Below are 15,418 nucleotides of genomic sequence, written 5' to 3' on the forward strand. Positions count from 1 at the left end.
AATTAGATGGGACAAATTACACTCTTTGGAAGTTCAAAATTAATGCCATCCTTGACTCCTATAAGCTGCTAGAGACTGTTTTGGGAACGGACCAAGAACCGGTGGAAACCATTGATCCCAGCGATAACACAAGAATGATTCCACCACATGTTGCTCTTCTTCAGGCATGGAAGTGGCGTAATGCAGAAGCACTTTGCACCATTGTTACCAGTGTAAGTGATTCTATTCTTACTCTGATTCAACACACAACCAAGGCATCCATGGCTTGGACCACCATACTGAGAAATCAGTATGAGACCCGAAATCAAACTAGGATTCAAAACCTAGAGAATTAGCTTGCTGCTAAAAAGTTTGCTAAAGGAGAGGCTGCAGAAGTGTTTATCTCTCGGATCAAAAATCTGCGAGACCAAATGGCTGCTATTATGGGAATCATAAAGACCAGCGAAGAGTTGGCTTAGACATGCATCCGAATTCTACCGCTGGAAGAGATGCGGTTCAAGAACCGTGATGGTGGTGACATCGCATTTACAGCCACTGCAAAAGGCAAAGGTGGGGCAACTTTTGAAGACATGAAGAAAAAGCCCAAGAAGAAGAAGTTTTCTGGTATGTACTATTACTGTGACAAGAAGGGTCACGTAATCAAAGACCGCAAAAAGAAGCAGGCTGATGAGAAGAACAACACCATGAAGACTTCGTGGAAGGGAAAGGAGTTAGCCAACAACACCCAAGTTGAGTTGGAACTCTGGGTCACCATAGAAGAGGTATGCTCATTTGCTCAGGCTCCAATTGTTAACTGTTCTGGATAGTGGGGCATCCTGACATATAACCAGTAAAAAGGACTGGTATAGTTCCTGGCAGCCTTTACAAGAATCCATCAATGTTATTGTCGGTAATAATGCTAAATGTCCAACCAAAGGTTCTAGAACCATCTCATTTGTGGCAGCTATAGGTGAAGAAAAGAAGCTGTCTGATGTGCTTTATGTGTTTCAACTAAAGAGAAACCTGCTCTCAGTTGCTGCAATAATAGATCGTGGCCTTGAAGTACACTTCAAGAAAACAAGATTAAAGATTCTAGATGCTAAGGGGAAGACAGTTGGCAAAGCTTTGAGGAATAACAGTTTATATGAGTTGAGTGCTCTTACAGTTATTGCAGACAAGGGCACAAGCAAACTTTGGCATGAGCGATTTGGTCACATCTGATTTACTGTGCTAAGGAGATGTAGAAAATGGGGATGTAGAAAATGGGGATGGTGGAAAATTTACCTGCATTTGCAGAATTGCATGAACCATGTGAGGCTTGTATGATGGGCAAGCAACAACAAAAGGCATTTCCACAAAACAGCAACAATCGGGCAAAGTCTCATGCTGATCTTTGTGGTAAGATGTCTACTATTGCATTGGGGGGATCTTCTTACTTCATGTTGTTAGTCGACAATTATAGTAGGAAGATGTGGGTTTATTTCCTCCGTGATAAGGCTGAAGCTTTTGGTAAGTTTAAATAGTGGCATAAATTTGTGGAGAATGAGACAGGACATAAGGTGAAGAAGTTTCGGACGGATTGAGGAGGAGAATTCACTTCAGGCAAATTCAATGAATACTGCAAGGAGCATGGCATCAAGTGCCAGCTCACTGCTACACATACGCCTCAACAAAATGGAGTTGTGGAACGCCGCAACCGCACAGTCGTGGAAATGGCAAGGTGCATGATGAAAGGGAAAGGGTTACCAGACTCTTTCTGGGCTGAAGCAGTCAACACTGCAGTTTACATTCTCAACAGATCCTACACAAAGGCACTCAAAGGAATCACACCATATGAGGCCTATTCGGGTAAAAAGCCTTCATATTCTCATTTTTGAACATTAGGTTGTGAATGTTACATGCATATACCAAATGCAAATAGAACTAAGCTTGCTACCACCAAAAGCAAGAAATGTATCTTCCTTGGATACAGTACTATAGAGTCGAAGGCTTATCGACTATTTGATCCAGATGCTAAGAAGATAATGGTCAACCGAGATGTAGTGTTTGTGGAGCATCCACATTCAATGGAAGACAAGGATCCATCCACTTTATCATCAAATGGAGAAATAATCCACCATGTGCCCAACCCAAGCATCGAAAAATTGAAGGAGGAGGAGTTTTCAGATGATGAACTCTCAGAAATCACACTAGCCTACCCCTGCACCTAAAGGATAGCCACTTCCTACTTGGGTAACGCAGCTCTTTGATGATCTCAACCCCCAACTTGATGTTACAGAAACTTCAGTAGATGGCTTACGTAGATCAAAGAGAATAGAGGAGCAGAGAAGGTTTTGAACACATTGTCAATATGGCCTTGATGGCCTAAGATAATGGATTTGGTGAAGGAGCCCACAAATGTAGAAGAAGTTTTGGCAGATCCAAAGTGGAAGGCAGCAATGCAGTTAGAGTATGACAGCATCATCAAAAACAACACTTAGGAGTTGGTAGATCGGCCACCAAAATGAAACGTAATTGGCACCAAGTGGGTGTGGAAAGCTAAGTATAAATCTGATGTCATTAGAGACAAAGCTAGGCTGGTTGCACAAGGTTTTTCACACATTGAAGGTTTTGATGTTAGTGAAACCTTTGCCCCTAACAGCTCGAATGACCACTATTCGCATAGTACTTGCCTTGGATGCTAATAAGAAGTGGCCAGTTTTTCAAATGGATGTAGAATGGACATCTCAAGGAGGAGGTGTATGTTTCTCTAGCAACCAGGGTTTGAGATGCCCAAATCAAAAAATAAGGTTTGTAGGTTGAATAAGGCTTTATACAAGCTGAAACAAGCCCCAAGGGCATGGTACCAACAACGAATATATATTTTTTTCCAAAAATATTAGTTTCTCTAGAAGTGCATCTGATGATGCTAACTTGTATGTACTCAGAGAGGATGGCAAATATGTGATAGTTGTCCTCTATGTGGATGACCTGATTATCACTAGCAACCATGAAGACTTGATTCAGCAAACACGAGAGAGGCTTGGCTTTAAGTTTGAGATGACAGACTTGGGGCTCTTGCATTATTGTTTGGGGATTGAGGTTTGGTAGGAGTCTGACAAGATCTTCATTTCTCAACAGAAGTATTCAACAGAGATCTTGAAGGCATTTGGTATGATAGACTGCAAGCCAATAAGTACACCAATGGAGGCAAAGTTTAGGCTTTCTTTTGAGGACACTTCACCTTTGGTTGAGATCAAGATGTACAAGAAGCTTGTTTGGGAGTTTGATTTTCTTGTGCAATACTAGACCAGACATTTGCTATGCAGTTGGTGTGTTGAGCAGGTTCTCCAACAAACCAAGGGAAAGTCATTGGAATGCAGCAATGCATGTGCTCAAGTACATCAAAGGTACTCTTAAGTATGGAATTACATACATTACTTGAGCACATGCAGCAATGCATGTGCTCAAGTACATCAAAGGTACTCTTAAGTATGGAATTACATACATATCTGGTGACTCCTTAGTGGGATATTATGACTCTGATTGGGTTGGAGATTGTGACACCAAAAAGTCAGTTTCTGGATATTGCTTCTCACTTGGATCCGGTGTGTTCTCTTGGATTAGTAAGAAGCAACCCATAGTGGCACTTTCTTCAACTGAAGCAGAGTGTACAAGGCCGCTTGTTTTGTTGCCTGTGAATCTTGCAGATATGGGAGTTCTAGTGAGGTCAGCCCCATGACCTTATGATGCGACAATCAGAGTTGCATGGCCATTGCAAAGAACCATGTGTTTCATGCTCGCACAAAGCACATTGAGATTCAGTATCATTATGTGTGGGAGTTGATCGAGGATGAGATTGTGGAGCTGGAGTACTTTTCTACGGAGAAGAACTGCGTCGACATCTTCACCAAAGCTCTTGGGAAGGACCAGCTCACTCGACATCTTCATGGACTTGGCATTGGGCCAAGAAACTCTTAGTTCATCTTCGGGTGAGGGGGGGTGTTAGTATATGTTCAATGCCCTCCTCTAGCATGTATCTCACATTGATGTGTGGTGCATATTTCTACAGCCCCCATTATGAGGAGAAGCCATTGGTGCACATATCTTTAGTGGGAACCCTAGCTTAGATGCTGGAAGGGGTCGTAGTTGTGACCGTTTGATGGTCAGGAGATGATGAGGGGTACAAACGTTAGATGGGGTCCACCGGCATAGCCCCGACCCGAAATGGTATAGGAAATATTTCTTGCAATATTCCCTCAAGTACTAAGTTAATTAGTGGGCGTGAATACGCGGGCGGTAAGCCATGTCAATGTAGCGTAGCCACCCACGTCTTGGACACGTCCAAGACGTGTCAATGTAGCGTAGCCACCCACGTCTTGGACACGTCCACCGCACTACCTGTAGCACTATAAATGGACATAGTTGGCACAAGCAAAGGCATCCAATGCTTGTGAGCATATATTCCCTATACTCTCAGTACGCTCTCCATCCAGAGTCTATCTAGATCGCCATCTAAGCTCTACACTAGAGCACACTGGTGGACAATACTATCATATTGTACCTATCTCTTGTTTGGTATAATCAGAATTTTAAAATTATCTCCATTCTCTATATTGCATTGTCTAGTGTACTTTCTCTTGTTGTATCTGTTTCCACTGTGTCATATTCTTATAGATAGATCATTGATATAGTGCTTGGATTTGTTGCCTTGATGATGCATTTAATCGTTTTGGTTGATAGAGCATTTGGATTTTTTGTCTTGATGATGCATTTAGTCGTTTTGGTTTTTTTCGATTACTATGTGTAATAATACATGTGATTGTTTATTTGTGGTGTGCTTTTTAAAGTAATGGTCATATCCATGTCAAGGGACCGATGGTGATATGACAGCTATCATTGATCAAATTTGTGGAAAAAATGTATTTTTTTAATGATGAGTGTAGTGAATATCCGTAAAAGAGATAAAGCCTCTTGTTGTGCATTTTGACATTGTATCGAAGAGATAGAAATAAGTGCTTTTGATGAATATTTTGATTATATCAATGTCTTAATGTGCAAGTTCCGTGCTCTGTCTATAATGGAAGTGAAGTCTCATGCAATCTCTAATATAATATTTTAATTCTATATATGTCTTTTTGCATTTGAGTAAAGTCTCATAATAATTCAAGTGAAGGTAATCAAGTACTTCTCTTTCGTGAAGTCTCATAATAGTTCTCATATGGGTAATATTGAAAAAATTAATTTTGTTTAGTGATGAGAAGAACCCCTCAAGTATGTACATTTAGATTCACCCTTGAGACAAGGCCTTTACATATTGTATTTCTATTCACTTTGGAACCTAATTTGTAAGCCACACATAAAGGTTTTATATGGTTGACTGGGATATCAGAAGTGTCTTAATAAACTTGAGTTTACAATTGTTTGGTCTTTGATATCACTTGGTTTCATTCACTAGGTATTCTGATTACCTATGTTTGATTCTACATTCTTACACTTGGTAACTCCATTTTGGTGTGAAGTACGAGCAATGGTAAGTTATTGTTGCTAGATCCCATGCTTCTTGCAAAAAGTATCAAATGCCTTTAATATGTTAGGACCTTTATGACACTTCGAGAATAATTCTTTTTCTCAAACACAAACATTGAGCAAACCATAGACTTGAAACAAATTAGAAGCATGGACCGTACGTAAACAAATTTTTACCAAAATAAGTAAACATGAAAGCTTGAAAATAAGATAGAGATCATTGTCGACACAAGATTGGGTTCAATCTCCCTAGATGAGTGTGGCCCATCGTACCACCCATCCATATTTAAATATATTAAAGATTTCATTTCAAAAAGACAACTCCAAAAATAATGCTTAAGAGCTTTTTGAGTTCTTGAGAGTACAAGCTCTTCCAAAAATATAGCAAGCTAAAAATATCAAGTTTTGGGCCTACCAAAAGCCTATATGTACAAAGGTTTAAGGCCTTAGCCTTCCAAAAATATAAATGCCAAAATATGTAACCATAATAGGTGTTCACACATCTTCTGAGATATCTCATTTGTGGTCGAACACATGTTCCACCCGTGACTAACAAATAGTATGCCACTCAATCATTGCCTTATCAAAATAATATTAGTCATTGCATAAAGCCAACTAACCACATTAAACATGACTATATCATACCAATGCACACAGTTAATTAAACACATTAACCCTAACTATATAATACATGTGCACACAAGCTAATTAAATACATTAATCTTGGAAAATGATATAAATAAAAGGTGCATCCCACACATAAAAATATCTGCAATAAACATACGTCACCACACATATGGAATTAAATAATGGTATCACCCACATTCTAATGTGTAAGTAATAATCACATAGGCATCCCCACTTGACCATAGAGGTTATGACTAACATTCTCTCTTGCTCGGGTTGTAATTAACCATAGAGGCTATGACTAGAATTCCCTCTTTCTTGGGTTGTTAATTGACCTCAATTATGTGGGTGGTATGTGTGGATGAAATTTTGGTAAGAACGAAAAAACCTTTCTAGTATCCATTTAGCATCTTCATTTAGATGATTCTTGAAAGTCACAAGATACTTAACATAAGTGTTGCATGTGCATGTAGTGGTGGTCTCATGGTCAATGATAGACTTAGACACAAGATATTCTTCTTCCTCTACTAACTCAAGAGGTTCTTCTACTATAGGATAAGAAGGTAGAAGCCTAACGTGAAAAGAATTATGGATAGGCCAATTGGAGGGTGGCTTCAACTTAAATGCATTATCATTTATCTTTGCAATAATCTTGAAAGGTTCATGAAATCCAGGAGCTAACTTTACACAGGGTTGGTCTCTATGGATTTAAGTCTCCTGTCTCAATGCAAAGAAGTACACAGTCTCCTTCCTTGAAGATGACATGGTTATGTTTATGATTTGCATACTTCACGTACTTTTCTTGAGCTTTTTGAATGCTCAATTTTAATAACTCATGAATTTAGTCAAATTCTGTAGCAAAAGAATCTGCAGCCTCAATAGAACGTGAAAGACGAGTTGGAGGAGTTAGCAAAGCCTTACTATAGACTATCTCAAATGGTGCTTTCTTAGTAGCAGTGTGAGGACAATTATTATAAGCAATTTACAAAATGTGTAAATACTTATCCCATTGCTTAGGTTGAGATAAAACATAAGATCTAAGTAAATCAAGAATTGTACTATTTGGGTTATTGCAAGATCAGGGTGTCCAATTTTGTCCAGTTTATGCTGAACTAGGACAATACTCGGCGAGAAAATTTGGGTTATTGTGCAAGATCAGGGTGTCCAGTTTTGTCCAGTTTATGCTGAACTGGGACAATACTTGACGAGAAAATTTGGGAAGGCAAGGTACTTCAAATGAGATCAAGCAACTAATAGAAAATACACATGTACTCAAGTTAACCCAATATAACTTAAATTAATAGAAATTAGTCTAATTAATTAATAAAGTTAACCCAATATAACTTAAATTAATACACATGCACTCAAGTTAACCCAATATAACTTAAATTAATAGAAATTAGTCTAATTAATTAAAATTAATAAAAAAAATATGATGAAATGATTAAAACATAATCTTTCCATACTTAGAGTGATCCAATTTTTTTCCCATAGATGCACCATTTTACAAGTACACTAGTCCCTATAGGTTTTAGATGATTTACATCAAAAATATAAATTTACTAATTATATTATTAATATTTACAAGCCTTCTCATAGCATGGAAGAATTTTGGAAAAGAAGTCATTAAAAATACAACCATTGGATCTACAATTTTGACTAACCACCACATTCTACTAATGTCTCACTATATATCACTCTTTCGATCTACAAGATTGAGCATTTTAAGTGGTAGTTATTGTGGGTACAAAAAGTTGTATATATTATAACACTTTAAAGACCTTGAAATATTTAAAGAAAATAGATAAATAGCTTAAAATTTTCTCAAAAAATCAAGTTAAGCTCTATATTATGTGAAGATCTAAGATCCAAAGTGGGAATCTCATATGAGTTTATATGTAAAAGATATTAGCATCTTATGGAATCATTTCAAATTTGGGACAGGGTGTATACATTGACATTGTACCTAAGGAAATGAGGACTTTTGACTATCTAATGCTTAATCAGATTATGCATATATATTCCCAACTTTGCATGTGATGTTCCAAAAATAGAAGTTGAAAGGAAAATCCTTCGTTAGCTAGGAGAGATTAGCCCACTAAAGGTAAACAAATGTCTATTTTTTTCCTATTTATAGGGTGCCCGAGTGGACAAAAACTGGGCAACCTGATCTTCAATTTACCCATTTGATTCAAGATGAAAAGCAATAGAAAATTCAAGTTTTGTTCCAAGTTTATCAAACAAACTAGTCCAAAAATCACTACAAAACTTTCTATCTCTATAAAAAACAATTATCTTTGGTAATCCATGATGCACAAACACTTGTTTGATGAAAGCATTTGCAACTTCATAAGCAGTCGATGTCTTTTTACAAGCAATGAAATAAGCATGTTTGCTAAATCTATCTACAATAGTCTGAATCATATCATTCTTGCTTGCAATCAAAGGAAAACCAATAATGAAATCCATAATTTGTTATTCCCATGGTTCATTAGGAATAGGAATAAGTAATGGCATAAGCAAATCATATTTTTTTCCTTTATGACTCTTAATCTTTTGATAAGTAACACATTCAGACACAAACTTTGTAACATCTTGCCACATATTAGGCCAAAATAAATCTTTGGCAACAATTTACAAAGTAGATGAAACTTCTCTATGACCAACAAAAGGCAATTAATGAGATTTTTCATCAATAATAGCTCACCTAAATGGTTTAGTAATGCACAACTTCTTTTGAAAGAAAAGAAAATCATCATTATAAGAACCATCCCTTGAACAATAGATGGGTCATTCCTTATTGTGCATCTGTATGGTGGCTTTACCTCAATGTCAACCATTTAATCCACACAATATAAGTAGATTTATATATATTAATTCAATATTACCGACAAAGGTACCACCATTGTGAGTAAATTTAAGAAAATTTGCCATCCAACTCCTATTAAACTTCAGGTCTTCACATCACAATAAAATAGTTATCATTCGAAAAGAAACATCAATCAACTTAAAAGCATGCAGACTTACGGAAAGATAACATAAGGTGCACATGCCACATCTCTACTACAAGCTTTCTCCTTTCAAATGCTTACTTGATTAATAAAGAGATATCTAGGAATGATGTCTCTGCCATTTGTAGGCTGTAATATCAATAGCTTAGTCTCAACCTTTTGGCCACAGATTACATTTACATTCTTCTACATGCCATTTGCAATACCTCTTTGTAGATAAGATTGGCTGTGTAGACTTCGTTTGAACCTTCTATGCAGCTTTCATGTTCCACAGTATCCTTCTACATGCCATTTGCAATACCTCTTTGTAGATAAGATTGGCTGTGTAGACTTCATTTGAACCTTCTATGCTGCTTTCATGTTCCACAGTATCCTTTACACACACTTTCATTGCATCAGATTATTTAATATGTGACATAGTAACATACAAATCTCCATGTGTGAATACTTGTGTGGCCAAATAAAGTCCCAACACACTCAATGTTTGTCCTTGGGACTTATTTATTAACATACCAAAAACTAGCCTCATAGGAAATTGTCTCCTTCTCATGTCAAAAAGCAATTCAAGCATAGTTGGTATGAATGTTATCCTGGGAATAAAGACCTTGTCTCCAATATTTGTACCTGAAATGATTTCTGCTTCTATCACCTTTTAGTGAAATTGCTTACATATCAGTCTGGTACCACCGAGGGTCCAAATTGCGGAGAAGCATGAGAGGAGAATTTATCTTTAGAAGCAAGCGGTGAGGTGGATACCCACCACCTAAATTCAAACTATTAAAGTACTCAATTGGATACATTATTCTGTCATTCTTAGATGAAACAATCGTGTCTGCACTGAGGTGTTCTCTTTTGAGAACGGGTTATGCACTCAAGGCTAGTTTATTGATCTTATCAACCTCTAGATTTCGTGGTGCAAGAATAGTACGATCTTTGAAAAAGAAGCATGCATAGTCCTCCACTATATGAACATCTTTATACACCCATTCAACCAAACTCAAAAGGGAGTTTCCACGAATCAATATTCATGGTGGTAATATTACCACTCTACCTTGATTGTTTGGATGGTCTAAAGAGCCATATGACATTGAATTGTATCTTCAGGTACTTCTTCAAGCATATCGAGTTGAAGGAGGGTTTGCTAAAATTTCTTTGTGTATTGTGGTGTTGTCTCGCGATTGGACATGGCCAAAGTATCCTATGCATGACGCACGTTGAGAGTAAATTGGGGTGGAAAAAAGCTTGACTTTACTTTCCATTGAAATTCCACCCAATTAGTTGGTTTGTCTCGTGACTTTTACGAAGAACATTCAAGAGAACATTCAACCACGGTCAAACATATTATTGGAAGTACATTTGATCTTATCCCTTTCTAAAAAGGTCTCCTTAGAAAAATAATTATCCAATTGACTTAACCATGAAAGCACAAGATGAGCATCCTTTTTGCCCATCAAATTTAATAAAAAAGAAAGTACAATGGCTAATCTTATTGTAATTTTTTGTTTGTTGAGCATCGAAAGTAGCCTTGATGATTTTGGCAATACATGCGCCTTTAGAAGGTGGAATAGAGACTTCATTACTATCAAGTTGTTGCTCAAGGGGGGATGAGGCCCTTTTGTTGTTCATCTTGAAGTAGTTTCTTGAGAAGTTGAATATGATCTTTAAAAGTTGGTGGGAGAAAAGTGGAGAATTTGTAAATCCACCATCTCGGGGTGTTGGTTGAAGGCTTTCAGCTATTAGGGTTAGGGTTTGGAGGTACTGCAAACACAAGCGTGGGAAGCAGAGAGAGAACACGACTCTTGTTGTGTATTCAGTTGATAATGTGAAGTACAATAGCCACATAATAAAGTGACCTAAAAGATGTGTTCACATGTCCGGCCATAAAATGTGCCGGGTGGACCAAAACACTTATAAACTGTTTATAAGTGAAACTAAGCTAAACTGGGGGAAAAAACCTCCACTAACTGAAGTAAAAAGTGCCCCAGTAATCTACTGATGATCACTAGCACTCCTCTGGGTGCATACACAGCATAAAACCCAACAAACCCCCCTGGAGTGATATGTGATCACTGTACATCATCCACCAAAAGGAAACAAATTCAAAGCAGTGCGGAATGCTTCGAATTTCGGACGTGGTAATGCCTTGGTGAAGATGTCTGCCACATTTTGATCTATAGGACAGTAGATCAGACTGATATCACCTGCCTGGAGTCTCTCCCGAACAAAATGATAGTGAATCTCAATGTGTTTCGTGCGAGCATGAAACACAGGATTCCTGGCCACAGCAATGGCACTCTGACTATCTCAGTATAGATAGGTGTAGGCTCCTCCATTGAAATATCCATATCAGTCTCATGAGACGATGCAGCCAAACACACTCAACAGTAGTAGTGTAGGCTGCTCTGTACTCTGCCTCCCTCACAAGACGAAGTGGCCACTGTGGTCTGTTTCTTGCTTAGCCAAGAAATGCATGAAGAGCCAAGAAAGAAACAATTTCCACTAGTGGAATGTCTGGTATCAAAATCACCAGCCCAATCTGAATCACTGTAAGCGTATAACTGCATGTCACCCCCCTCAGGATAAAGTAATCCAAGAGACAAGGTACCCTGCAAATATCGGAATACACGCTTCACAGCTTGCCAATGTGACAGTCGTCGCGGGCTGTGCATGAATCTGCTCAACTGAGATACGGCATACTGAATATCTGGCCGTGTAGTACACAAATAAATAAGGCACCCAACAGCCTGAGCATATGTAGTGGCATCAAAGGAAATACTGTCATGTTGTAGTGACAGTTTCATCCCAGGCTCCATAGGAGTGCTAATAGGCTTGCAATCCTGAAATTTAAACTTCTCCAGAAGTTTAGCAACATACCGTGATTGCAACAACCCAATGCCTCTGTTATCCTGTACAAACTGTATGCCCAAATAGTAGTGTACAAGCCCCAAATCAGACATGTCAAATGTCTGTGTTGCAGTATCTCTTTAAAAGCTGCAATTTTGTCATCATTTGATCCCATGAGCAAGAGATCATCTACATAAAGACTGATGATGACCAGCAGATCTTTCTCTTCTTTCTTTACATACAAGGTGGCTTCTGATGGACTGTTCACAAATCCTTGAGTGAGTAGGAAAGCATCTATCTTTGCATACCAAGCTTGTGGAGCTTGTTTCAAACCATACAAGGCCTTTTTCAGCCTGCATACTTTCCCTTCATGACCATGTTCTGCAAAGCGGCTGATATACATAAACTTCCTCCTCGAGGTCCCCATGTAGGAAAGCAGTCTTTATGTCCAACTGGTGAACAACCCAACCACGATGTGCAGCCAATGCAATGACACACCTAAGTGTCGACATACGGGATGTAGGAGCAAATGTCTCCTCATAATCAATGCCCTTCTTCTGTGCATAGCCCTTTGCAACTAGACGGGCTTTGTACCTGTCAATGGATCCATCTGCATGTCTTTTCAACTTATAGACCCACTTAGTACCAATGGCTTTCTTGCCTTTGGGCAGATCAACCAAATCCCATGTTTGATTCCTTTTAATAGAATCAAGCTCATCTTGCATGGCTTTGTTCCAATGCACATTGTCTCGTGCATCCACAAATGAATCAGGCTCATCATCATCCTGTAAACTGGCTGCCATAACCATATTCAAATCCATGATGTGTGCATGCTCATTGGTGCGTGTACGAGTACGGCCAGCAAGAGGACCCTCTAGATGGCTGTCCTGTAATGTCCTCAAATACCATCTAGGTATATGTCTGACCTTTGGTGCCTGCTGCCCCATATTTGGTTCAGCTTCTGGCTCAATTTGCTGCTGAATTTTTGCACCACCTTCATGATTTGCTGGCTGTCCTGTACCCTCATGAGTTGGATCACCAACTGTGGAATGAAACTCCATAGGTAGTAGACCTTCAAACACATCATTTTCAGCCTGATTTGCATCATAACCAGCCATGGATATTTCTGATTTTTCATCAAAAATCACATCCCGACTAGTGAATATCTTCCTGGATAGTGGGTCATATAACCGGTAGCCCTTGCTCTCACGGCTATACCCAACAAAAATGCATTTTGTGGTTTTATCATCCAACTTCCTCCTCAACTCTTTGGGTATGTGTGCATATGCAAGACACCCAAAAATACGAAAATGTGATACCGAAGGCTTGCGGCCATGCCAAGCCTCAAAAGGAGTAATGGAAACCAATGCCTTTGTGGGACATCGATTCAAAATATGACAAGCACACATGGTAGCTTCCACCCAAAAGATATGTGGTAGCTTCTTTGCCTTTAGCATACATCTGGCCATCTCCATGAGTGACCGATTCTTCCTTTCTGCAACCCCATTCTGTTGTGGAGTATAAGGAGTAGTATACTGATGTTTTATACCTCTACTCTCAAGAAAGGAATTCAACATGTGTGACATATATTCCCCCCCTCGGTCAGAACGGAGAGTCTTAACCTTGCATCCTGACTCTGTTTCAGCAAGTGCTACAAAGGCCAAAAATGCATCATATACCTGTGATTTCTGTGTCAAAGGATAGACCCAGCATATACAAGAGGTCATCAATAAATGTAGCAAAATAGAAGCAACCTCCTAATGACTTCGTCTGCATGGGACCACAAAGATCACTGTGTATAAGCTGCAACTTTGCAGTTGCTCGTAGAGCCTGATCACGTGGGAAGGAAAACCTATGTATTTTTCCCAAAATACATCCTTCACAAATGTGATCTGGAGGCCTCTCCATGAGAGGTAGGTCTGTAAACATGTTATGTCGCTGCATAAGCATAAGACTACCAAAGTTTACATGCCCCATGCGAGCATGCCATAACTCCGCATCAACCATAGCTGGAGTAAGAGTGAATGCATTATAAGCAGATTGATCCACTGGCTGAAATGCATTTAACTGCTGATAAAGTCCATGACATAATGTACTAGTAAGCATCAAGGTCAAAGCATTAGCTTTGTCTCTGACCATGCATTTGTCATCATCAAAGTGGACTTGCATACCACAATGTGCTAAAGAAAAAATGGACAACAAATTCTTCTTTATCCTTGGTACATATAAGGCATCTGTAAGGCAAAGAATAGAGCCATCAATGGCTGTGAGCTGAATCTCCCCAATGCCACGAACTGGATATGAAGCATTGTTGGCACACTGAACAGTTTTGCCAATAGGGGCAAGGCCTACATGACAACAAATCCCTATGAGATGTGATATGCTTTAAAGCACCACTATCAAAATACCAAGTACATGCATGCTCTATCATACTGAGTGCCTGTGAAGACCAAGAGGCATCATAGCTGCATGTATAGAAATAGTAATCCCTGTCCTCAACAAAAGAAGCAGTCTCTGGGGGAGCTCTAGAGGCATCATTTACAGACATCCCAGATTCTTTTGCCTTCTCTTTGGCAATCCTCTTTCTACACTCTGTGATGTAGTGACCTGGCTTCTTATGGTAATGACATTTGCCCTTCTTCTTGGGCTGTCCATCACTTTTCTTGGTATCCTGAGATGAACCACCATCACCTGAATTCTAATTTGAACTCTTTGGCTGAGATTTGCCTTTCCCCTTTTGACCTGTAGTAAATGCTTGTTCAGTACTTGTGTTCATATTCATATTCCTCCTCATTTGCTCTTCTTGTAGCAAGAGAGCAACAAGTTCCTGATACTTAAGGGGTTCAATAGCATTCCTCATACTGAGGTTCAAAGAGGTATGAAAAGCCAAGTAAGATCTTGGCAAAGAGTGCAAGATGGTGGACACAAGTTGTGTCTCAAGAATAATCTCATCCACATTGATGAGTTGCTCTCTCAAATCATGCAGCTTGTTTAAGTGGCTAGACATATCATCTCCTTCATGCATTTTCTGATTTTCCAGCTCTCTTTTCAAAAACGAGATCCGAGCCTCATTATGAGCAGCATACATCTGCTCCAAAGTCACCCATGCATTCTGGGAAGAGCCAGCTGAACGAATATGAGGTATAATGGACCTCTGTACTGACAATGCAATGAGTGACAAGGCTTGTGCATCTCTGGCATCCCATGTCTTCTGAGCATTTGTTCTTTGAACAGGCAATGGCTGACCTAGAGCCTGTACCTGTTGTCCTCGTCCACGAGCACCCCCTTGTGGGGAGGAGTCTCTGGAGCCAATGGACCTGGACGTGGTTCATCACCACTAACAAAATCCCAAAGACCTTTTGCCACGAGCACATTTTTCAGCATAAAACTCCACAAGGAGTAGTTCGTGCCGTCCAATTTGTCTTCCTTAGACAAATACGTGAATACAT

General features: G+C 39.1%; 1 protein-coding gene across 1 annotated transcript; it reads left to right on the top strand.

Moving 5' to 3' along the window:
• Positions 1–488: 488 nt before the first annotated feature.
• Positions 489–1,200, top strand: LOC147639144 (uncharacterized). Its single transcript, XM_086793586.1, has 2 exons — positions 489–761; positions 859–1,200. The coding sequence occupies exons 1-2, from the start codon at positions 489–491 to the stop codon at positions 1,198–1,200; spliced, it is 615 nt and encodes a 204-aa protein (XP_086649712.1).
• Positions 1,201–15,418: the final 14,218 nt, after the last annotated feature.

Source organism: Cibotium barometz, chromosome 4 (assembly GCF_041138505.1).
Source record: "Cibotium barometz isolate CiBa-2024 chromosome 4, ASM4113850v1, whole genome shotgun sequence".
Lineage (NCBI taxonomy): Eukaryota > Viridiplantae > Streptophyta > Polypodiopsida > Cyatheales > Cibotiaceae > Cibotium > Cibotium barometz.